At 40.6% G+C, this 25869-nt stretch overlaps 1 protein-coding gene across 4 annotated transcripts; it reads left to right on the plus strand.

Annotated features, from left to right (window-relative positions):
- Positions 1-462: 462 nt before the first annotated feature.
- On the plus strand, positions 463-24229 carry TERF2 (telomeric repeat binding factor 2). Of its 4 annotated transcripts, none has more exons than XM_044660506.1 (11): positions 463-724; positions 1419-1514; positions 3182-3312; positions 9753-9839; positions 10647-10793; positions 12695-12760; positions 12881-12927; positions 13663-14052; positions 19554-19639; positions 21387-21433; positions 23060-24229. In XM_044660506.1, exons 1-11 carry the CDS (start codon positions 463-465, stop codon positions 23216-23218), a joined length of 1518 nt encoding a protein of 505 aa, XP_044516441.1. In that variant the 3' UTR covers positions 23219-24229. The 4 variants fall into 4 exon arrangements, with proteins under 4 accessions (XP_044516441.1, XP_044516442.1, XP_044516439.1 ...); XM_044660507.1 differs by having other exon boundaries at positions 12893-12927; XM_044660504.1 differs by having other exon boundaries at positions 12695-12927.
- Positions 24230-25869: the final 1640 nt, after the last annotated feature.

The following is a 25869-nucleotide window of genomic DNA, read 5'->3' on the forward strand; positions in this document are numbered from 1 at the left end:
GTTGAAATGGAGGCCTTCGGGGAAACAGCAGGTCCGATATTGGGGCCAGAACCTCCCCAGCCAGTTCTCAGGCTCCTACACGGGGCATGGCACGTTGGCCAGCTCAACCTTCCCCTCGAGTGCGTGTTCGGAAGGAGCGATAGGCCTCAAGAGGCTAGAGGACGAACAGGACTTCGAGTCCCAGCAAGCTCTGCGGCTCAGGCCGCCTGGAATTGTGACGAAGGCCAGAGGAGCACCCTAGGACTCGTAGTTCTCTCTCCCCTAGCCCACCGCTAGTGGATTTGCGGGACTTCCCTTGGTCCCGCGGCGGAGGCGGGCCCCGAGGGCGCCACTTCCGACACCCGGGGCGGGCGTTTTTGACGTCACTGCCGGCGGAGCGGCTTTCCGTCTGGCGGGCGGCGCGCGGGCGCAAGGCCTGGCTGGGCTAGTTCGCGTTTGCTCTCGTCGTCTTGCCTCGCCGCGATGCCTGGGGGGAACAGCGGGAGTCACGATGGGCACGGGCAAGGGCGGGCCGCGAGCCGCAGGCCGTCACGGAAGATGGGGCGGCCCCGGCGCGGGCGCCACGAGACAGGCCTGGGGGGAGACGGAGAGCGGGGGTTGGGCGAGGCACGGCTGGAGGAGGCGGTGAACCGATGGGTGCTGAAGTTCTACTTCCACGAGGCGCTGCGGGCCTTTCGGGGCGGCCGGTACGGGGACTTCAGACAGATCCGGGACATCATGCAGGGTGAGGATGGTGGGGCGCGCACCTGGTTGGGGGGCACGCAGCAAGCTGGGGGCGGGGTGCAGTAGGAGCGGATAACCCCCCTCAGCATCTTGGGGAGTGTAGCATCGGGGAAGAGGGCGCAGCAGGTGTGGGTAACCTCGCGCAGAATCCTGGGGGTGCCCAGCATTGGGGGAGGGGTCGCGGGAGCTATGGATTACCCTGCGCTGCATCCTGGGTGGATGAGAGGCGCATCATCCAGGGAGGGGGCGCAGCAGATGTGAATAACCCCGTGCATCATCCTAGGGTGAATGGGAAGTGCACCAGATGGGGTTAACCCCTCACAGCATCCCAAGGTGGTTGGAAGGGGGATAAGTGCAGGGAGAGGTCTGGCACTTGTGGATAACCTCTCACAACATCCTTGACTGGATGGGGGCGGGGGAGAGGAGACGCAGCAGCAAGTGTGGACAGCTCCACACAGCATCTTGGCTGGGAGAGATGCAGCAGGTGTGGATAACCTCGTACAGCATCCCAGGAAGGGGAGGGAGGGAGGGCCAGTAGCAGCCGGAGGAATAGATAGTCCCACTTGGCATTGGGGACGGGGAAGGGCTGTAGCAGGTGTGGACAGCCCCAGGGTGGGGGGGTGGGGGGTGGGGGAAGGACACATTAGAGGCCATCCCTAGGCACCCCGTTAGTTCAGCTCGGTCTTGTTTTCCAGCTCTGCTTGTTCGGCCCTTGGGGAAGGAGCACACCATCTCCAGGCTGCTGCGGATTATGCAGTGTCTATCTCGTATAGAAGAGGGGGAGAATTTGGGTATGGAGAGCTACTTACTTCTTGGGCTGTTTGTCTTTTCTGTGGAGTAATTTATAGAGCTCTTTTAATTTCAGTCATGAGTTAAGTCATCTCAGAGTACCATAGATGCCAAAATACAGTAAGGGGAGTGTTTTATATATCTGCCTCTCCTATGATCCTAGATTTTGGATTATTATTTTTTTAATTAGATTTTAATCCCCTTCTCTGATCTGTTTCTTGAATGCCCTGTCCTGGATTGGTGATGGTGATAAAGATAAATCCAGTTTGGGTTTCTTAAATTTTTATTTTATTTTCAGACTCACATCTGCCCCCCTCCACCTGAGAAAGCAAGAAGTTCAAAACCCCCATAACTTGGTTATGTATTGCCTTCAAAACAAATTTATACTGGTTGCCATGTCCAAAAAAAATAAAACTGTCTCAATCTATATTCTTATCACCTCTTGTGTGGGTAGTAACAATGGAAATTAAAGTAAACTGAGGCATGTTTGGAGTACCATCAATTTATTGACAAAGTGGAATATACCAGAAAATAGGGTCTGCCCTCCACAGATAAGTTAAAACCTCGATTGAGAGGGACAGCCTTCTTTTATAGAAAGAACAAGGAGCTTCCAAAAAAAACAACAAACAAATAGAAGGTAGCAAAAACAGCAATTGGTTACAAAGTCTGCAGTATAATAGGTGGTTTAAACAATTTGATTGGTTGGACATTTGGGTGTAGCAACAACCCCTCCTTCCATCCAGCATTCAGGAAAGGTTGATCAGTAGAGTCTATCTACTTGTTAGTAGAACAGAAATAATAGACTTCTCTGATATAGAATGATTCACAGGAAAATTAAACTTCTGAACCTAAGAGATTACACATTTCCAGTAATTGTCTGAAGACATCCACCAGTGTAGTGATAACAGGTTTTCTTCAATTAAATGTGATTTATAGGGAAACTACTCTTAAACATAACAAGCAGTGTCTTTTAATTAAGATGTTTCAATGGGGAAACTAAACATTTAAAGTTGGAGAGGAAGACAAACTTTCTAACCTTTAAGGTTCTGACCTGAACTTTATATCATTGATACTGAAGATAATGTTGATATAGAAGCAAATCAATTGTAGAATAAAATCAATCAGTGAAAATCAGTTTGATTTTCTTAGTAGCATGTTTCCTTTTGAGACCTTTGGAATCATGGTTGGTTATTGTGTTGGTCATAGTTCCTAAATCTTTCAAAGTTGAACAGACCAAGTTTTAAGTGTGATCTTAGTTTGATGTTTTTGAGCAGTAGAAAGTGTGTTCTCAAATGAAATTCAGAATAGCTTAGCAAACTGCCTCTGGCCTCTACCTTGAGGCTGGGTAGAGGTGTATACCTTTGTGTTAAGAAAATCAATATGGATTCTGGGATTAACTGGAATCTCTGAGACATGTTTTTGATATTTCTTTAGTATTAATGGACTGTTACTTCATACTATGGCTATATTTTCCAGACAATATGATATTTCTTCTCCTTCCAACAAATTGCTGATTTCCACATTTGTTTCTCAGTTTGTTTTGTACTGGTTTTTGCATAAGCCATCAATATAACCAGTAAATATGATTCCTTTTAGAATTTTCTTTCTGCCCTAGTTTTCACATCCATAGAAAATAGCTGTAAGTGAAAAATCTTTCTCTTTATCCTAGACTGTTCCTTTGATATGGAGGCTGAACTCACACCTCTGGAATCAGCTATCAATGTGCTGGAGACCATTAAAACGGAGTTTACTCTCACAGAGGCAGTGGTAGAATCCAGTAGAAAACTGGTCAAGGAGGCTGTAAGGATCAATTTCTCCTTTCATTTCTTCTTTTTTATTTATTTTTTTTTTTTGCAAATGTTTTGAGATTTCATAGAATAGGTGTATTCAGTCTTTTAGAATGGGGCGGAATAGGCTTGGGTTATTGTTGGTGTGAAAATAATATGCAGCTTTCCTTTCACCCTCCTACTCCAGTAGTCACAGGCAGCCCCTTCTCTGCCACCTCCCCTTTTGGAGACTTGCTTGTCACTGACATGGAGAGGCCCTTGATGTGCTGAAGGTGGTTGGATTATGGAGATGCTGCCACTATAGAGGATAAATAGAGTCTAGCCTCCTCAGATGAGGAGCTTGTAGGAAGGAGATAACTTTCTTTTATAGGAGGAAGCTGCTCACTTCAGGGCACAGAATGTTGAGGGGGAAAGCTGGAAAAAAAGGATCTCTGGGACTTGATGTGATTTCCTCAGTGAAAAGAGCTCTCTCCACCACTATCGGTTGGTAGCTAGTTGTATAGCTATATAATAATTTTGGGCCTGCTTCCCAGTTAAATGATCTACTCAAGACCATCTAGCCCTTTTTTGTATTAGAATCCAGCTCTTCAGACTCCAAGGCCAGCCCTTTGATTATCCTTCCCCAAATCCACAAGCCATTTTTGTCTCCAGTTGTGATAAAGGGTTTTATGACTGTCTTCTCTAACATGAGGTTGCATTCTGGAGATGATAGTTTAACAAAGGAGGCTAGAGATTTTTAAGAGAATTTGGAGTGAGCTGGCAAAATTGGAATTGGAGATACTTGGGAGTAGTCTTCCATTAGAATAATAATAATATCAGTTACAGTTTATTTCATGCTCTAATGCTTTCAAAGCATTGTACACATATAGCTCATTTGTTCTTTAGTGTAACTCTGTGAGTGAGGGTGATGTTACCTCCAATTTAATATATGAGGAAGCTTGAAGAGGTGAGGTGGACTGGCCCCTAGTCTCATGGGTAGTCTGAAATGGGTAGGATTTGAATCTAGGTCTTCCTCACTCCAAGTCTGAGTTGCTATCTCTTATGCCATGCTACTCTAGAGACAGAACAGAAGAGATGAAGGTAGCTGAAGGGATACAGCAATCAAAGGTTAGAAACAGATTCTTTCCAGAAACTGAAGAAATGTCTTTAGGCAGAGTTCAAGGATGTCATTCTATCAGAGTGGACTTGACTAAGGGTTAGGAAGCCATGATAGTAGGTCAGTGATTGACAGGTGAGAGTCCCAGAGGAGGGAACAACATACATCAGAAGCAGTATTTAAACCCTCTTCTAAAAGCAAGGGTTGAGAGCAAGGTTCAGGGCATGGGAAATAACTAAGACTTTAACCTCCTTTCTCCAGGCAAAATAACTTTTTTCACCGCTTAGGTGGAAAGAGAAATTTTAGATAGACTGAGTTCACTTTTCCCATCCCTTCCTGATGCATTTAAACATTTTTCAGAAATAATAAATAGTTATCAAAGTACTTATAGGTAAAAGTACCTCATGTACCACATTATTTATACTGGTTGTTTGATCAGGTTAGCCACTAGATATGTCTGGAGGAAGAGCCAGGGTTCAGCAGTAGTACCTTTATCTCTTTCCCTCCCCATCTCTGCCCCTGAACTTGTTTTTATATCTTCTTGGTCCAGAAAGAGCTCTAATTCCTATAACTCTGCCACAGTAAATTATTGTGTATTTTCTCTCTGAGTATTCATTTTACCTTGTCATTCTCAGAATGTTCTGAGGCTGCTTTGCAGGGCTTTCTTTGCTCTCCTCCATTCCCTGGGGCAATAAGATTAGAGGTGGGATGAACCAGTACACAGGTTTTGACTTATCTCCAGGGAACTTTGTTTCTTCTGGCTGTGTGACCATATGGGGCCTCCTTCAAAGAAGTGAGAGACAGCTGCTGATGCCAAAACTGAGACATAACAAGGGGCACAAACCTTGAAAGAACTTTGTGATTCATGAGGAGGTAAACTTGAATCGCATTTAGCACCTTGGTGCCCACAGGAAATGGACACAGTGTATATATCAGCCCTACCCACCAAATGGTACCTTTTGAGTCATGGATTCTCATAGAAGAAATCAAAGAGGCCAAAAGGTCTAACCCATATTCCTCTACAATATAGCCAACCAGTGGTTATCCAGCCTCTTAAGAGATAGCCCTCTCTGTGGTCTGAGAGCTTTCTACTTGTTACAAGGTTTTTCTTTGCATTAAGTCTAAATTTGCTTCCTTGCACCTTTCATTCCATTGTTTCTAGCTGAGTCTAATTTTTATTCTATGTGAATGATTTAAAGAGAATAATTTTAGTTTGAAACAGAGTAGAAGGAGGCTCAACTGAAAATGACATTGTTTGGTGAGATCTTGAAATTGTTTAGCTTTGGACATGAGTGGAAAGTAACAGCAGGCTAGCAAGGAAAGAGAATGACCTAAAAAATAGTTGAAGAGATTGGGGAAGGAGGAAGGACTCATAAAAGAGGCTGGAAGAGCCTTATGATTCTTAATCAAAGAATATGAAAATTATATAGATTTGAAACTAATTTACCTACTTTGGAGATATTTTGTACTGCAAGATTTCTTTATGGCTCATGTTGCTAGCTATATGTGCAGTCTTGTAGTAGATATTTTTGGGGAAAAGGGAAGACTAGATAAGAGTTGTGTTCTCCTTGCTCTCTTTGTTGTGACAAGGAACTGTCAGCTAAGCAAGATCATTGGAATCCAGGTAGGGATGTTCTGTTTAGAGATATCCTGTGGGCTTTGCTCTGGATTTTAATTCCTGTTAAAGCAATCTGGATTTAACTTTACTTGGAATATTCTGCACTGACTCCCTTCTGTTTTCCCCACTTCGTTTTGGAAAAAGTGTTATACATCTGGGTCTAGAATTTTTCATTATATTTACTTTGATTGTCATAGTGTTCTTGAATGATATTTGGCTGTTCCTTCTGAAGTTGTCCTTTCCCATGTAGAGGCTTTGAGTTTATTGTGCCTTTAGAGGATATCACTTCTAGGCTCCTACCTATTGCAGGAATCCCCTCTATAGTATATAGATTCAAAGCAGTCTTTGAACTTTAGAGGAGTGTCTTGGTAACCTTAGGTCAGGGAGGCTTTTTAATGTCCTACAAAGCATCCTGATGACTTGTCAGAAGGACACCAAATGTTTCTACAAGCTGCTAATCACTTTGTCCACTTTGGGCTTTCTCTCTATAACTTCAGGACAGACTTCTCTTTGCTGAGAGAAAAGGTATTTGAAGACGAGTGTCTTTGTGTGTAGAAAATGTATGTTCCTGGGGGTGAAGGACAAAAAAAGAAAATGTAAATATTTCTGGGAAAATGCCAGATGAGAAGCAGTGGCTTTCTCTTGAGAAATTTCCTTGTGGAATTCTGGTTGGGAGTGTTAACAGTGAAGTTCATTTTACATATTTTTGAAATGAGAATTTTTTTGAGACAAACTCCCCCCCCCCCCAAATCTAGAGCCCTTTCTTTTTCTTTCCTTTAAAAAGAAAAACCCTTACCTTCTTAGTATCAATTCTAAGACAGAAGTGCAAGGGCCAGGCAAAGGAGATTAAGTGACCTAGCCAGGGTTACACAACTAGAAAGTGTTTGAGACCAAATTCGAGTGTTTATTTCCCATTTCCATTCTTTTCCTAACCTAAATGTAGAGTCATAGCCATATTTTTCCTTGGAGTGACTTTTTAGATCACCTATTTGGTAACAAGTGACATGTTTATCTTTTTTCAGTGTATTTTTAGATATTCTTTTAAGTATATGGTGGTGTTATTCTAAGAGGTGACAAATCTTTTAAATGACAGACCATTTTATAGTACAATCATAAGATAATCAACAGCCCCCTGAATGGAACTTGAATGCAGCCATTTAGTTATTTCCAGGGTTGCTGGATACTGTTTCCTCTCAGCAAGTAGTCCCAGACATCTTAAACTAGTGACTTGCTAGGTTAGCCAGCTGAAGCTTTTAACAGAATATCTAATTATAGACCATTTCAGATACATTGAATGAAGCGGAGGAGGAGGTTCTATGTTTGAGGAAAATTGCAACTTCCTTTCTCTGCCTTTCTTTCAAAGCTTATTCTTCTCTAAATGAAAATGAGTTCAGAACTGAACATGCATGCCTAAATTAATATTGTAACAAAGTCATGGGATCATTAGAAGAATTGAAAAAGCAACTTTCTTAGACTAGATCATAAATCTAGTAATGGTATTGCTCTGTCCTAAGTAACTATGCTTTCCATAAATACCTGTTCCAGGTATTTAAAAGGCAATAATTTCCTCCTTAGTTTAGCATCACTTTTGTAGAGCATGATAGTGTGTGCATGAAGTAATCTTATTGCTTTTAGTAGTCTTGCTGTGTGGGCAGCAAGTGTTTGCATGTTGGAAGGACACTAACAAAAACTTTGGCTGGTGTCTTCTCAGTTGTAGATTTGTTACCAGTTTCCTTTTGCCCCATGTAGCTGGGCACAGAGCCTGGAGAGATGAATGGTCTCTCCAGGTCTGTATCTTCATAAGTGACCTTCCTAAAGCTTCTCCTCTTTGGGGAGTATACATAGAGTTAGCGTGTCAGAGAGGCGCTTAGTACGCTTGGTAATTGTAATAGTAAAATTAGGACTCTGGTCCTTAGATTTAATAAAGTTTCTTAGAATTACTTGGATAGGTGGGGGCAGCTGGGTGGCTCAGTGGATTGAGAACCAGGCCTAGAGACAGGAAGTCCTAGGTTCAAATCTGGCCTGAGACACTTCCCAGCTGTGTGACCCTGGGCAAGTCACTTGACCCCCATTGCCTAGCCCTTACCCCTCTTCTGCCTTGGAACCAATACAGAGTATTGATTCCAAGATGGAAGGTAAGGTTTTAGAAAAAAAAAAAAAAAAAGGAAGGAAGGAAGATACAGAGAGACAGACAGAGACAGACTTGGATAGGTAAAAGAAGAGAGATAGAGAAAAAAGGCCTAGTCTAGCTCCCATATGGCTTCTACAGCAGCAGCCCAGCACACAAGTTCCTTGGCAGGACACCAGAAACAGAGAGCCCTTAGTTCCTTGTGTCCAACCTTTTAACCTCCCTCTCACTTCCGGATCAAACACAGTCACATACCTTAGTACGTAGGTAATATACTGTAGGTAATATGTAGGTGATGCAAACTCACACAGACTCATGCAAACTCGTGCCAGTTGCGTTATCCAGAAAGGGGAGGAGGGTAGAACTTCTCTCAAACAGTAATGAATGAACTTTTCCTACTGTTCTTTGACTTCTCTTGGAATCCTAGGCTCATGAAAATATTCCATATTAATTTTAGGTTAGTGTGTCACATTTTATATGGCTCTATTTCTTTCCTTTACTTTATTAGATATTTCTAAATGTTTTTAATTTTCATTTTTTCTCCCTAATATTTTGCTTTATATGTTTTTGGTATTTTTTTAAGAACTCAGACCCACAATACCCCTCATTATATAATATCTTCCTTTCTTCTAGTTCAAAATGAGTGACAAATACTCTTTTTTTAGTTTCATTGACAAAATCCATCTTTAATGTGCTTGGGACCAATTCTTTGAAGAAATACCTTTGGTTCTCTTAGAACCTCTTGATCCTCTTACTATGATACATATGGGGAATGACCATGTATCGGTAGGAAACTACATATCAAAAACCGAGGTTGATGTTTTGGGGCTAGTACATTTATAAGGATTGGGTTAATCTTAAATTAAAATGGCTTCATATTTTTTTAAACTTTTATCTTCCGACTTAAAATTGACATAATTATTGGTTCCAAGGCAAAAGAAGCAATAAGGGCAAGGTAACTGGGGTTAAGTGACTTGCTTAGGGTCACTCAGCTAGGAAGTATCTGAGGCCAAATTTGAACTCCTAATCTCTAGGCTTTGTTCTGTCCACTGAGCCACCTAGCTGCCCCCAAATGGCCTTATATTAAGTAAAAATGAGCCTTACTTAAAGAGGTCTGTGGTCAGTAAACAACTTTTCAAAATGATAAACACCAGTCCTTACTTAACCAAATCACACTAAAGGGCAGTAAAACTTGTTTTTCAAGGGAACTGGGATAATTATTTCTTGATTTGGGGAGTTAGCTACCTTGAAATAACCTCCCTTGGTTGGGAGAAGGGTAGGTAATTCAAGTTGACCTTATTGATTATAAAGCCATGGATCAGCTTTCTCTTTCATCCTATTAAGAAAATTCATAGCAATTTGGAAAGATCCTAATCTTTGAAATTTTAGGATGAAAGGATATTTCCTTTGGGGGTGGATTAAACTGTTTGCTATACTGTGGCAATAATCATTGACTTGAAGTCAGAGTTTCGTTTTATAAGAAATTCAATGTAACATTAAAAGGCTTTTGAGAGAGATTTAATTTCACTTGAATAAAGTGAGTTCACTTGATATGCTGATGAAATTAGTAAAGCAGTTCAAGAGTAAGGATCATTTTTTTTTCCTTTCTAGGCTGTCATCATTTGTATCAAAAACAAAGAATTTGAAAAGGCTTCAAAAATTTTGAAAAAACATATGTCCAAGGATCCTACAACACAGGTAAGTTCATCTGGTTTTATCATAACTTGAGTCCATCTTACAGTTTTTTGTGAGAAACAGATAAAAGACAATCCCTCTGCCCAGAAAGTTACTTTTTAATTTAAAATTTAAAAGACAATTCAGTAACTATTTAGTAAATCCCTTTGACTTGCAATCAGTGTGGTGTAGTAACTAGAGAGCTAACCTTGAGACCAGGAAGATTTCAGTTCCAGTCTGGCCTCTGATGCATGCTGGCTGTGTGACCCTGGCAAGTCACCTGATTTTAGTTCTCTGGGCACCTCCCTCAATTTCATTTCAGGGAAGGTGCAGCCCTCCATTGGTTGAGAGATGTTTCCAGTGAGGTCCCCAGATCCATCCCCATTCTGGTGCTTATTCCCACTGTGTGTAAAGCATGGTGCCAGAGCAGGCAAGACACAATGCCATCCAAAAGCAATACTCTCGTGTGGGCTTACTTTGGACTGACTTTTCCATATAGTGGACTTGCATTGATCTCCTACTTTCCCAGCCTTTGTCTTTTTTTGTGACTAATGTGTACATATGGGGAAAAGCTAGTAAGGGTTGACAGCTTGCTCTGTTTCTGATATTGTTCAGATGCTTAGGGAATGCCACAGACTTAGGGAAGCTTGGCTAAGGGAGGCCCATTCAGTCTTCTTTTACCAAAAATCCAGCTGAATCATGCTTTTTCTTTTTGTATTTAGGATTTTCCATTTGCCACATTGCCAATGTCATGTTATCCCTTTGAGTCTATAAATGGGATTTTTCACTAGATAATCATTTTCATGTTGCATATAATGGTCCTTTATTTAGAAACTGAGAAATGATCTGCTGGGCATTATTCGAGAAAGGAACATCATGCACCCAGTAATTCAGAACTTTTCCTATGAGATCTTCCAGCAGAAGATGCTGCGATTCCTAGAGAGCCATATGGATGATGCTGAGCCCTACCTCCTCACGGTATGTAAGTTCCCTTATATAGTGGATTTGGACATCAAGTTCTAAAGTGATCAGGTACTTCTTTTTTTTCTGTTGTGTCTGTTCTGATGGTTTCTGTGGGGTAATGATTCAAAGCTATAGCCACCTTCTTTAAGTATGTGTCCCCAGGTATGCTCGCTATAGTCTAGTTTTTCTCATTTTGTTGCATGGGATGCCCTTGTGCTTATTAAATCAGGGGAGATTTATCCCAGGTGACCAGGGTGCTGTGAAAGAGATGAAAGGGAGAGGCTTTGGAAGAAGGGAGATAACTTGGTAGCTGTGATATGAGAATGTTGAAAAACATGTGAACCATGGACTTTTTAGAAAGTGCGCTGCCACAAGGGGTAGCTAAGTGGCTCAGTGGATAGAGAGCCAGGCCTGGAGATGATAGGTTCTAGGTTCAAATGTGACCTCAGACACTTCCTAGCAATGTGACCCTGGGCAAGTCACTTAACTCCCATTGCCTAACTCTTACCATTCTTCTGCCATAGAACTGGTACTTATTGATTCTAAGACAAAAGGTAAGGAGTTGTTTTGTTTTTTTTGTTGTTGTTTTTTAAGTGTACAGCTACAAGTAGGAAGCAGACACATCAAGGTTTACTTTTCCAGGAGTAAAGTAAACAGGTTAAATTAAAACATACAGAGAGAAGTAAAAGGGAAAGTGGGAGCATGGAAGACCTTGGATCCCAGTGTAAAACAGATGGCTGCACTGGATAAGCTGATTATTTTGAGTATGGATGAAAGTGGAAGCCTTGGGTTATAAGATTTTTACTGGCCTTTTGAAATAATATCTTTTTAATCTTCCATTTGCTGTTTAGAAGGGCCCGGTGTGGTTGATTTGTAGATCACATGGCCAAGGTATTTTTTTAAATCTTTTTAACCAGTTTGTAAAGTTAATAGATCATTATTAGCATTAGCAAATTCCTATGACACCCCCTCCCTCCCCTTCTGCCACCTCCATTACTTCTGTTTCTCTTCTATGTATTCCAGATAGCTGGAACCAAAAAAAAAAAAAAGCAAACAAAAAAACAGGATTCAGTAGTCATTTTTACACTGTTGATGAAGTGTTGGTAGGATATTACCCATATAGGTAGGTCCCCTTTTCTTGTCAAGCGATACCCTTTACAGATAAATGGACTTGAAATTTTAATTCCAGGTTATTTTTTACAAATGGAAAAGAATTAAAGCTAGATGGATTTAAGAGGAGGCCACAGGTTAGAGTTAGAACAAGGATAGCCAAAGTAAGGCCTTTATAGGTAATGCAAGTATAAAGATAAAAAAAATGAGAGTAAAGCTAGAAATACCCTCTGTGTGTCCACACATATACACAATAGTGCCCCCTCTCTCAATCCAACACATCCCAGGTTTCATCTACAAATGAATCAATGGATGAATGATTTAAATCTTTGTCAGCTCCATTCAAACCCTCCCCAGGAAACATTGTGGCCCTTTGACACTTGTGAATTCTGACTCCTATCTTGGGTTAGGTTGACTCCCCCTGAGTTAGAGACTCTTCATTAGGGACATGGTTGGAAATATGGAGAGGAGAGGCAGATCCAACAGACGTGGAGGAAGAGCCTGTAGGATCTGGCAGCCAAGAGTGAAGAGCATTTGAAATAGAAGCGAAGTGGCAAGGTAATTACATCATGAAACAGCACCCCCTGTAGTGTAGAGCAGATGGCTCCACACAGCTTTACATTGTAAGCGCTTTTTGTTTATTGTTATTGCTTTGTTTTGTGGAGGGAAGACACACCTACCTTTGGGGGACAGCTTGGAAGAACGCTTCCAGTGAACTCTTTCCATAATGAGTGTTGATTGTTAGGAAACAGAGAATGAAGGAGACCCATAGAGTCCTTTCTGATTCAATTCTCTTCCTTTCCAAGATGGCAAAGAGGGCTTTGAAATCTGAGTCAGCCTCAACGTCTTCGTCCTCGTCTTCATCATCCTCTGCCACCACTTCAGCCAACACATCTGTTGCCACTTCCGACATGGCTCCACCTCCCTCTGCCAGTGCCACAGTTCATGCTGCTACTGTTGCTGCTGTGGGTGAAGGGCCTGGGAATATGAAGGAAAACAGACAGGAGCCCATAGACAAACCACTTCAAGAGCCTATGAGGTGGGGAACACTTCCCTTGGAATGAAATGGTAGTCATTGGAAGTAACAAGCTTTTTAACTAGCAAGTGATTACTCCTTCTTGAATAGCTTAATTAACAAATTAATTATGGGAAGGGATCTCTTCTGTTCTAAATAAGTTTTGGTGAGGCCTCACAGATGAAGTGATTTCCTCAAAGTTACATAACTAATTTAGTTGGAGAGAGGAGTCTTGAAGCCCAGACCTCTAGTCCCTTGTCCCTGCTTTTTCTGCCCTCTATGCTAATTCTCAGATGTTCAGAAAGGACAAAAATAAAGAGTTCATAAACTTCCTGATAGATCAGTTGAACAGCCTTGAGCTAATGTCACTCTGGGTTAACATGTTGAAGTGATATTCAGTGTTTTTAACATAAATTTTATTCAAGTTAAACTAGAATGCAAGGTTGAGTCATTTTTCTTGTGGTCTCCCCTACATAGGGGAAGGAATAGGAGGGAGAATTCTGGAAAGAAGACCACATTCTCTTGATTTTTTTACCTTCCTTCTTAACTTCTCTATCAGTTTAAAAGAACACTTCTGTTCTATGATTAGGTATGGTGGTTTGTAAAATCATTTTTGAAAATGCTTAGACCTCAACTGAATGACTTTTCTCTATTTGGGGCATTATAGCTTGGGGAGGATATAGGTATCTGGGTTGGGAAAGCAGCAGGAATAATGCCACTAACCTTTGACTGTCAAGGTATTTTTTGTTTTGTTTTTAGACCATTACCTGAAAGTCCTGCCACATTTGGGATTTCAACTTTGAAAAAAGCTTTTAAGAGCCTTTCTGATTCACAAGATCCTGATGCAGCTTTCACTAAATTGGACCAGAAGGATGTTATACTTCCCAGACCAGTGTCCCCGTCAGCAGCTCTCAAAAACAAGAGACAGAGACAAGAGGAGAGTTCTCCCTCAGATTCTGCAGATAACTCTGAACTGCAGCCCAAGAATAAGCGTATGACAATAAGCAGATTGGTTTTGGAGCATGACAGCCAGGTCAGCGAGCAGAGTGACAGTCCGGACTCCTCCCAAGAGACCATTGTGTCTTCAGCCTCCAACTCTACAGTCCTGAAGCTTCACAATCAGCCCCTTTCTGGGGAGAAGAGTCACAAGTACGAAGATGGTCTTTGTTGTGGTTGGTTGGTTGGTTGGTTAGCCTAGTGTTGTTATTGCTTTAATAGTTGAAGCAGCTCAACTAACTTATGTCGTGAAAAAGCTTGGTGTTGGGATACTCCTAGAGCAGTGATGGCGAGCCTTTTAGAGACTGTGTACCGTGCCACCACTCCCCATCCCCGTCCTCGTCTCACACACACACACACACACCCTTACCCTACACAGGGGAGGGAGAAAGGCCACTTTACCCCCTGTGCATTCCCATTGGGCTGCTGGGCAGAGGGGCAGATGATGTTAAAAAATGTGGTCAGGTGGAGAGGGGAAAGGGAACAGCTCCACCCGAGTCCTTTCTAGTAACTGGTGGGGGGGGTTGTGGAGGTGGGAGGCCTGTGCCCACAGAAAGTGATCTGTATGCTGTCTTTGGCACCTGTGCCATAGGTTTTTGTCCTAGGGCAAAACTCAAAAATGGGGACTCTCACTTACACTGGGAGCTCAGGAGGCATCCTAAGACAGGCATGAGAATGGAAGTGTTCCCCAACTGATTTCTCTTTGGTTTCATTTTAGTGAGTCAGCTGGAGCCATTCATTTTGGACTATTTAATTTTAAAGCAGTTTTTTTTAAGGGATTGTTGCATTTCATTTTTTTCCCCCAAAAGAGAACTCTTGTAGTTCTTATTCATTGCATATGTTTGAGACTCTTAATCTTTCAACAAATATCGAGTACAAAGTAGTGCTTTACCTGTCTAACCTGGCATCTAATGATTTTTACAATTTATACCCAGATGCCCTTCTAGCTTGGGTACCTTCTGCTGCTCTGTACTCACCCTTTCTTGTTAAACTGAACTTGGTCATCCTTTCGGGAACATCTCAGTCCTTTTAGGTGTCTCTGCTTTTGCTCATTGTCTTCCCCATGACTGGAGTAGCCACCCCATCTTTGGATTCCAAAACTATGCACACGGGCAAAAAAAAAAAAAATTGTCCATCCTTCAAATCTTACCTTTTCTGTGAAAACTTTCTTAAAAATAGCTCTCATTTAAAGTGAATTCCCCTTCTGAACTTTATTTATTGAATACCATTTTCCCTCTGAATTTGGTTTATATAAAACCTTAATGTCATAAAAATTGGTGTTATTGGTGAATTTTTCCTTTCAGGGAGATCTCATTTATAGGGTTTAGTATGTATGTATGTAGTTGGGGGCTGACTGGAGATATTGGAGTTTATGGGCTATTTACTCAATTAGACCGTGAACTCCTTTGTGTCACAATTCTTGTAAGATGTCTTATGGGTTTTGGTGCCCTTTACAGTAGTGGTGTCAAACTCAAATAGATACAAATCCCTATCCCTACATGATTATTTAGAAAACCACTAATTCACAATAACTGTATTGCATTACATTTTATTTATTTTGCTAAACATTTCCCAATTTTTAGATGGGTTCAGGTCCCATTTGGGAATGTTGGGAGTTGTATCATGAGTCTCACTCCTCTGCTATATTGCAAAGATATGCCTATATTAGCTCCTCAGAATGTACTTGTTAAATGAATATAAAAAAGTGTAATACAATTCCTATCTTCAAGTTCATTGTCTACTTAGAGACTACCAGACATAGATGAGAAGCGAATGATAATACAAGAGTGAAATAAAGACATAAGAAAAACCCAGAAGCAGTCTCAGAGCAATGTACACATGCCAGATGACTGACAGGCCTAGCCAATATGTTAATAAGATGGAGCATTAACTGGAGGTAAGATTGGTCAGGGAAGACTCCATGAGAAAAATAGGTTTTCACAGAGTTGAAAGAGGCCTCAGCAGCCACCTACTCTATACACAATAAATGACTGCCTGGCCTCTGCTTGAAGACCTCCAGGGAAAGAGATAGACCCACCCACTCAAGTCATCTCATTCCACTGCTTGTTGGTAGGAAATCTTTGCTCACCTCAAGCCCAAACTGGCAGTTTCCACCCGCTCCTGGTTCCACCCTCGGGGATCAAACAGAACATGCAACCTCCTTCACAGCAGCCCTTCAGATACTTGAGCACAGGTCTCTTGCTCCTCTGGGCCTCCTCTTATCCAAGGGTTGTAGGCCCCTTTTCTTCAACCAGTCCTCATGTAACATGGGCCCTTTGCCAATCTACTTCCCTCCCCCTGAACAATTCTTAACCTGAAGGGACTGCAAAAGGCAGCTGACCATGGCAGAGAATGGTATGATTACCATGCTCCCATTCTTGGAAGTGATACCTTTCAAGGCAACCCAAGATAGCATTAACTTTTTTGACCAATTAAATCATGCTCCTGACAGATTGAGCTCAGGGCCCATTAAACCCCCAGATTTTTTTCCCAGATTGCCTTCTAACCATCCCTCTCCCAAAACTGATGAAGTGTATTTTTTTTTTATCCAAGTACAAGACTACATTTATCCTTACTGAATTTTATCTTTTAAAATTCAGTCCAGTACACTAGCCTGTCAGGTTCTTTTTGGATTCTGGTTCTATCATCCAATGTGTTTTTACTCCCAACTTAGTGTTATCTCCAAAACTAATAAGCATACCATCTCTTCATTTTTCCTTGTCATTGATAAAGCAAAGGGCAAACCCAGGCCCCTAGAGTACTCCAGTAGAGACCTACCATATTAACACTGAATTATTATTAATCACTACTCTTTGTCCAGCTGTCTAACCTTGCTGAATCCATCTAATTGTGTTTTGTCTAATCCACAAAATTAGTATGTGTTAAATTATTAAAACTTTTGCTAGAATTTTCATTTACCTAGACCCACAGCATTCCCTTTTTAATCCTGTCAAAGAAGGAAATGAGGTTAATCTGGCATGATCTATTCTTGAGGAAACCATATTTCAAAACTAGTTCTTGAATAGTAAGGATATCGAAGATCATTATTTTAGCTGTGGGAAATGACATAAGTCAATATATTCAGGCCAGAATCAGCATGGTGTGTTTTAGGTATGATCATTTAGCCAGATTGAGTACCATAAGTGTTATAAGTTAAAAATCTTAAAATAACAGATGCTAGTCAATATGGAGGTACTCAGAGGCCAAGTAGTCCATGCCATGTTTGACTAAGAATGCTCTTTGCAACATAGCAAAGAAGTGGTCATTTAGCCTTTGCTGAAGACCTGAGGAAGGCAAAACCTCATCTTTCCCAAGGCAACCCACTCTCCTTCAGAATAGCTGTACTGTTAGGAAGTTTTTCCTTATATCAGGTCTAAACCTGCTTCTTCACAACTGCCTCTGTACCTAGTTCTGACCTTCTGAAGTTAACCAGAACTACTCTGATCCCCCTTCCATGTGAACCTTTTCAAGGAATTGAGGCTTCTCTTCTTTAGGCTAAAAACCCCTTGACCCTTTGCCAGGCATCATGTAACATGAATTTGAGATCTGTCATTATCCTGGTCACCCTCCTGGATTCTTTACAGCTTTCTTAAAACATGGTACCCATTCTGGATGTGGTCTGAACAAGGCAGAGAACCAAGGACCTTTAACCTCCCTTTTCAGAGCATTGCTTCTCAGAAATAATATCCTATTAGTTTTTTTGGCTGCTATATTATACCTTTGACTCATTGAACTCGTAGTCCATTCAACAATAAAAAACATTTTTTTTTCAGATGAATTGTTTTCTAGCCCAAACCTTGATTTATTTATATACCTGTTGATTTAGGAAGTTGATTTTTCTGGACTCAAATAAGATAACTTTTATCCTTAGTAAATTTCTTATTAGATTCAGCCTAGCATTTTACCCGGTTAATCTTTCCTAGATCCTGATTCTTTTTTCTAGATGTATGTATTACCTTTCTCAAAACTTTGTGACACTTTCCAATTTGATAAGGATCACTTGACCCAAATTACCAATACAAATATGAAACAGTACAGGATCAAGGGTAGTTCTGTGGGAGCACTCCATTAAAGCTCTTTCAGGTTGACTGAAATGATTAAATTATTAAATGATTAATAAGCTAGAGCCCATTCCAAATCCATGGGTTGCTATTACTATTAGGTATGGTATAATCCAATTTGTATTTCTTCATGTGCACAAGAAAAGCATAAGAAATTTGGCAAACTCTTGGCCCCACGAGTAAGATTGACTTCAGCATTCTCTTGATCTACCATAACCTCTTCTGGCATGACCTATTTTTGGCAAAACCATGCTAGCTTGTGGTTACTGTTTTTTTTTCTCTGATGTTCACTAGGTGCAGTAGTAAACTTCAGAATCCTACCAGAAAATCAAGTTCACTGGCCTATCATTTGTTGACTCCATTTCCCCCCTTTTCTTGAAAATTGGGGCATTTCCTATAGTCTTACAGCAGTCTCCAATTGTCTATGGATGTTCAAAAACCATAGGCTGACTTACCTCGTTGCTGGGAAAACTTTGAAAACTTGGGAAGGGAGTTCTTAAGCCCGTGTGCTTTTAGAGGAGGTAAATAGCCAACAACTTAAAAAATAAAAATTTTAAGGGTTTAAGCCACATTTTGAAAGTAGAATTAGACTATGCACATTGTGAAAACCTAGTCAGAGGAATAGTATGAGCAAAAAATCCCAATAATTTCTGTACAAAAGCATCAACATTTATTACCACCACCTTGATGGCAAAAACTTTATTGCCCATGCCAACCCTATATTACTTCCTCAGATTACTTTTACATTTGCTGTGTAAAAAACATCAAATGATTTTTTTTAAGGCAAAACAGTCTGCTCTTTTGTTTGGTGTTTTTTTTTATTTTCAAAGTAACTGTGATTGAGTTAATTAGTGGTTAATTTCAAACTATTTAGCAAAATGTAATTAGGTTCTTAGAGATGATAAATACAAGAAAATGTAATCAAGGAAATACCAAATATTATTTTCCTTCAAGCATATTTTCTTAAGTTGAACTATACAGGATTTTCAGGGCTAAATTTTTGGAATTCTCTGGGTTTCAGAGTATGCTTTCAATCTCCATGATTTAAGTGGGAATGCTACATGATCTTAACAAATACTAGATATAGGGACACTGCTGCTGAGCTGAACTCCACCCTGGGAAGTGACCTTAATCATAACCATTAAATTGTGGCATTAAAGGATATTCAGTGCTTTATTTTGATAACCATGTGAAAAAGTAGTTTTTTGGTTTGGTTGGGGTTTTTTTTAACCCTTACCTTTTGTCTTAGTATCAGTTCTAAGGCAGAAGAATGGCATGGGCTGGGCAATTAGAATTTAATGACTTGTCCAGGGTCACACAGCTAGGAAGTATCTGAGTTCAGAATTGAACCCAGGTCCTCCTGACTCCAGGCCTGGCTCTCAACCCACTGAGTCACATAGCTACCCTAAGAATAGTATTAAGGCTTTGATGGATATTATGATGATTGGTGTTTACTTTTTTTTAATGGAGTTTTGATTTCCTTAATATCCTTTTGAAGTCCATTAGTGTTTGTAACTTGCATAGAGGATAGGTATGGGGGCTTTAGACTTATTCTCTGTGTTATACCCACATGTATTTTTGGTCTTTCCTCAGAATACACAAAGACAAATGGAACAGTTCCAATGGTCTTGAAGAAAAGGATACTTGGTTGGAAGAAGAGGAACTTTTTCATGTCCAGGGTAATTTTGAAAAATCTTTTCAGTTATCATTATTTCAATGCTGATTGTTTCTTTCTCTCTCTCTCTCCAGACCCAAGAATATTAAAAATAATACACAAAGCAAGTGCAATAGGTTCTTTTAGATTGCAAGCATTTGAAATTTTTTTATTTTTCAATTAACAAACACTCACTTTCTCTTCCTCTACACTTCTCTCCATTGGAAAAAAAAAGCTGAATTTCTTGCAGTAACGATATATGACTGAGGAGGAGAAGCTCCCTGGGACCATTTCTGGAGAGTAGGTGCCATGTCTCTGTACCTCTTTGTCAGGAGATGGACAGTGTACTTCCTCACCAGCCCTGGTCATCACTGCCAGCAAATCATAGCATGGACTGACCACAGTTTTGAAGTCTTTCAGAGCTGTCTGTTCTTAGGTGTTAGGATTAGAATGGATATAGACGGATGTAAATAGAAGTATTAATATTTTAATTAAAGCCATGTTGGTAAAACATAAGGCCACGTGCCTGCTATGATTTAATTCAAATCACCCTTCCTACCTTCTTCCCACCTGGCTGCCTCGTACCAAAAAGAGCGTCCCAATCAAGTCCTCTCTACTTACACTACGCTTTACGTTGGCTCACGTCACCATGTAAGACAGGAAACCCATTGAATCATGGGAAATGTAGTTTCCAAGTCCCCTAAATGTCCACAGGAGTTTTATGTCATATATCTAAATATTTAAGGCTCAAATGAACCTCAAATTTCCACTAACACATAGGGTACTTTTGTTCTCCTGGTTTTGCTTACCTCACTCTACATCAGTGAATGCAAACCTTTTCAGGTTTCTCTGAAACCATCCCCTCGGTCATAGCTTACCACCCAGCCATATTCCATTCCATTACCATCACTTATTCATCTGTTTTCCAGTTGGTGGGCACCTTTTTAGCTTTCATTTCTTTAACACCCACTACAAAAAGAACTGCTTAAATATTTTTGTACGTGTGGGTTTTTTTCTTCTTTCTCTGATTTCTTAGAATATGTACAGTGCAGCAACTTTGGGGGCATGTTTCCAAATTGCTTTCCAGAATGGGTGGACCAGTCCATAGACTCCTCAACAGCGTAACATGTGCCTATTAAAAAGCAATTCCTGTAGCTAGGTAGCACAGGGGATAGAATGCCAGGCCTGAAGATAAAGCCTGAGCTCAAAAGTGACTTCAGACACTTCCTAGCTGTTTTATCCTGGGCAAGTCACTTAACCATTTGCCTAGCCCTTACCACTCTTGTGCCTTAGAATTGATACTAAGACAGAAGATAAGAGTAAACTTTAAACAAAAAAAAAAGGTAATTCTGAGGCAAAGTGAAAGGACTAACAAGTGAAGGAGGTGGCACTTGAATTGGGATTTAGGTGCCAGGCATTCTCTGAAGTACAGGCAAAAGGGAGAACATTCCAGGCATGCAGGATAGGGGGTGCATGAAGTAGAAGTGGTGCCCACATCAGGGTGGTCAACACATACCAATCCATTAACATTAAAGCAAGTGTTAAGAAGCCTGACATATTTTGGCAAAAAGATGCCTGGACTCTTAAAAGAATTGTGACAAAAACCAACCTCAAGTGGCATCCATTTTCTTCCAATATTTATGAACATTGATTTGAGCTAAGGATCCCTTTTTGTTCCCTTTGGGCTTTTTATTCTGTCTTTTGGCTTTGGTTAATGGCGTATTTGTTCAGTGAAAGCTAGATCTACAATGAGCTTCCTTTTTGTTTTGCAGCAGGATCAGATGGAAACAACACTTCAGTCTCTGGAACAAAAAAGCAGGTAATTTAGAATGTAGATTCTTCCCTTTAAAAACAAGTTGGGGGGCAGCTGGGTAGCTCAGTGGATTGAGAGCCAGACCTAGAGATGGGAGGTCCTAGTTTCAAATCTGACCTCAGACACTGTCCAGCTTTGTGACCCTGAGCAAGTCACTTGACCCCCATTGCCTACCCTTACCACTCTCCTGCCTTGGAGCCAGTACACAGTATTGACTCCAAGACGGAAGATAAGGGTTTTTAGAAACAAAAACAAAAACAAAACAAGTTGGCCTTCTGTGATTGCAGTGCAGAGAGGTGCTGTGACACTTGGGGATGGGATTTATTTTGTAGATATGAAGAAAAGTAAGCTAAATATAGAAGAGATTTGTGGGTTTGTTTGTATACAGTCTTCTTTTTCTTTGTATACGAAATGCTTATTTTATTTGGTTTTGTAAAATTTGGAATAAAAAAAAGAAAAAAAATATTTATATATATTTTTTAAAATCAACTTGGAAGACCTTTCCCAGAGGTTCTTCTGGAAAGCATCTGCAAATTTTAGTGCTTGATCAAAGGAAAAATCTTTGTGTTTTTTTTTTTAATTTAATTTAATTTTTCCCCAATTACACATAAAAACAGTTTCTAACATTTTAAAAAGAATTTTGAGTCTTGAATTCTCTCTCCTCCCCCCAAGATGACAAGCAATCTTGTATAGATTTTACATGTGTAATCATGTAAAATATTTTTCCATATTACTCCTTTTGTGGAAGGAAAATTTCTTGTTGAAAAGACTAAAAGATCAGTATAGTCAAAGGGAAGGGGTGGGTTTTCTTTTGAAGAAAAATCAAGGGTAAGAACTTAGTACCTTTCCTTGGAGTTTCTGGGACCAATGTTTTGCCCAGAGCCTGACACAGAATAGGTACTTACTTAATAAATGTTTATTGGCTGACTAAGTCTTTAAAAAAAAAAAAAGCCTTACCTTCTATCTTAGAATCAATATTGTATATTGGTTCTAAGGTAGAAAGCAGTAAGGACTAGGCAATGGGATTAAGTGACTTGCCCAGGGTCACACAGCTAGGAAGTATCTGAGACCAAATTTGAACCCAGGACTTTCTGTCTTTAGGCCTGGCTCTCAATCCATCTCAATCTCAATCCACCTAGCTGCTTCCCTGATTATAAGTCTTGAGCAAGGAGGGACTATACTTCAGTTGTCACAGAAAGCTCAGCACAAGGTTTTTGTTTTGTTTTGTTTTGTTTTGACTTTTAAAATTCTAGGGACATAGAGCTGCTGAGATTTGGGAGAGGTTTTTAGCATTGTTTCAGTTTGTACTAACAACTTGTTTCTTAAATGAAGAAAGAACTTTTAGAAAATAGATTTGTCATTCAGAGATGATCTTAAATAAATAATAACTGAAAATTATCATGCCAAGTATAATTTAATCATTCTTTTAAGATGCCATGGTACTGAAAGCTCTTAAAATGATTGTCCCTTTTAACCTTTCTTAGTTGTTTCAGTAATAACAAAGAAAATGTAATAAAATTCTTCTCTCTAGGCTTGAGATACTTTCTTCTGTGTATTTGGTGCTTTGAGCATCCTGTTCTTGGGATTTCTCAGAGGGCAGTTTATGACAAGTCTCTTGGTTTTCTCTTGCAGAAGTGGACTGTACAAGAAAGTGAGTGGGTCAAGGCTGGAGTGAAAAAATATGGGGAAGGAAACTGGGCTGCAATTTCCAAAAATTTCCCCTTTGTTAACCGAACAGCTGTGATGATCAAAGACCGTTGGCGGACCATGAAAAAACTAGGAATGAACTGAAACGTCTTTTATTTTCTCAGAATTAATAGGGGCATGTCTTCAAATAATAGCCCTCTATTCCATGATTTCTTTCTGAAGTTGAGCTGGGGTAATGAGAGTTCTGGGCAGCCTGCTTCTTTGGTTGGGGAGGTCCTTGTCCCATTTGTTTGCTGTCAGAAAGCTTATGGAGTCAAGAAATAGAAGGAGAGCCCCAGCCCAGCCTTCTTGGCAGTGATGACTCAGTTCACGACTTGGAGAGGACCAGGAGGCAATCAGCTTCCTCATTCTCTTGTGGTTTAAATCAGAAATGAAGCCCCGAGTTGGTCAATAGAAACAGAGTTTGTTGGGATGTCCCACCCCCTCCCCAGTGAGAGCGTCCTGAAGTCAGAAGTGTGAGTATTATTTTGAATGAACCAGCCCCAGGCAGCATTTTTGCTGAAGCCAAGACAAAGAACATCTGTCACAGCCCAGGTGGAAGAGAACTGTGTCTGTTGTGGAACCAAATTCCTTTAATAAATAAAGTTTTCACCAGTTGTGATCCATACCAAGCCCTTAAACTGCTGTGGCATTGGTTCTTCTCTCCTGGGCCAGAGAGGCAGATTTGATCCTTGATTCCCATGTGGCTGAACTGGTGTGGTTGTTTTTTGTTTTTGTTTTTGTTTTTTTCCTTTTGTAAAATTGTGTGTTGTAGATGAGCTTAGTCTTTCCCCTTCTACTCTGGACTCTGGAAGCTTTAAAAAGCCTGACTATAGCACTTAGTTCTGTTCTTAGTTTGTGAGATGTTTGCAGCTGCTTGATTCTCCTCATTGTGCTTCTAAAGGTTGGTGTGTCGTCGCACTGGAGCCTACCATTCCTTCTGGCTCCATTTGTATTGTTTTGTGCTTGCTGTCTCTCTTGGACACCCTTGAGGAAATGCCTGAAGGTCTCTTAGCCACAACTTTCAGTAAAATGTTTTCTGTAATCTTTTTTTAAAAAGGTGAATAGTAATTATTGTCCATTACTTGTAGCACACTTCATTAAAATACTGTTTCCCTCGCAATTCTATGTAGATTTTCAGTTATAACATTTGATGTGGTTAATGGGCTGGTTTGAAATGATGGACCTTTAAAGTATTCTATCTGCAATTTCTTCTTCACCTCTTCATGACTCTCAGGCACCCAGACACATTTCTTTTCTTACTTCCAGGTTTACGGAGAATAGGAATCATACCCAAGTCACTTCGTTTTAACGGGGTCCAGAGCCTTCCACACCTTAACAGCTTAGCAGCAAGTGTAGAAATGGAGGGCTGCCCCTTACATCTCACCTCACTAGGAACAAATTTATTTCTCTGAATGCATTGTTTGAGTTGTGTCTAATCATACTGGAATTTCTCAAAATCTCTTGTTTTTTTTAATCTGCTAACTTGAGTATTTTAAAGTAGAAGGAACAATTGGCCTCATTCTCCCTCGGAGGTAGGGCAGGCCTTGCTTTTTCCCAAAATGTGTTTGCCATTCAACAACAACACTGAAAAAACATTTTTGTTAAATACTTACTGTGTCAGTCAGCAAGCATTTAAGAAGTCACAATATGCCAGGCACCATACTAAGTACCAGAAATGCCAAGGTTAGGCAGGAAACCATCAGATACCTCACAATCAAACAGAGATACAACTTAGAAAATGGGACTTTAGTTAAGATTTGGAGGAAACCAGGTGATAGAGATGATGAAGGAGAGCATTCTAGCCTTGGGAGCCATTCAGGGAAGATGCAGCTGTGCACAGACCAGCAAAAAGGCTGTTATCACTGCATCATTGTCCATGGGGAAGAATAGAATGTAAGAAAACTGGGAAGGTAGGAAGAGGCTAAGTTATGAAGGATCCCCTGCCCTCTGGGACCCTATATTACATGTGCAGGAGAGAGAAGTTTACTTCTCTGTACCTTTCAGGAAAGAGCACTGACACGCAGAGGAAGCCAGGAATTCTAAAATGTAGAGTTAAGAAGAGAAGGCATTCCAGGCAGGGCTTCAGTTTGCAGAAACTGGTGAGGAGAAGGCCCACTTCTTGCTCAAAGGCTGGCACAAATCTAGCACGTTGTTCTCCACTTGGTCCTCCACTCCCACTCCCACTCCCCACACCCATATTGTCTAGCATTACCTTTTTGCATGTAAGAGGTACTTTTGCTGTAATAGTAAAATGTAGTTTACATGGAGGCTGGAGAAAGCTGGCTAGTATTAGTGGCTGAAACTGAGAAATGAGCAGATCAAGACTAAAACCTGACCTGGCATTTTGGCCGTCAGGATGTGTGTGGGGGCGTTTACACACAGAAGCCTTTAGCAAGCAGTATAGGCTTGGAACAGCAAAGCAAAATAGCCATCAGCATCATCTTCAGGTATCTAACCCCTTCCTTCAACTGGGCAGGAAAGTAGAACCAGAGAAAGTTGGAGGAGCGTGCCCAATGTGTCAGCAAACCAAAGGGCATCATTTAGTTTGGCTAAGACTAGGACTCATCTTTAAGTTGCAGTTTTAAACAGACAGTAATAAAAAAGATATGCATGAAAAGCTTATTTGATCATTTACTTATGCTCTCATTTTACTCATAATCCCCCAAGAAAGTTGAAATGAAAATTTATAGTTTACTAATGACGGATGGGAGTGTGCCCCGTTTTTAGCCAATATCTAATACTTCTAACCGTTT

Source organism: Gracilinanus agilis, chromosome 2 (genome assembly GCF_016433145.1).
Source record: "Gracilinanus agilis isolate LMUSP501 chromosome 2, AgileGrace, whole genome shotgun sequence".
Taxonomy (NCBI): Eukaryota; Metazoa; Chordata; class Mammalia; order Didelphimorphia; family Didelphidae; genus Gracilinanus; species Gracilinanus agilis.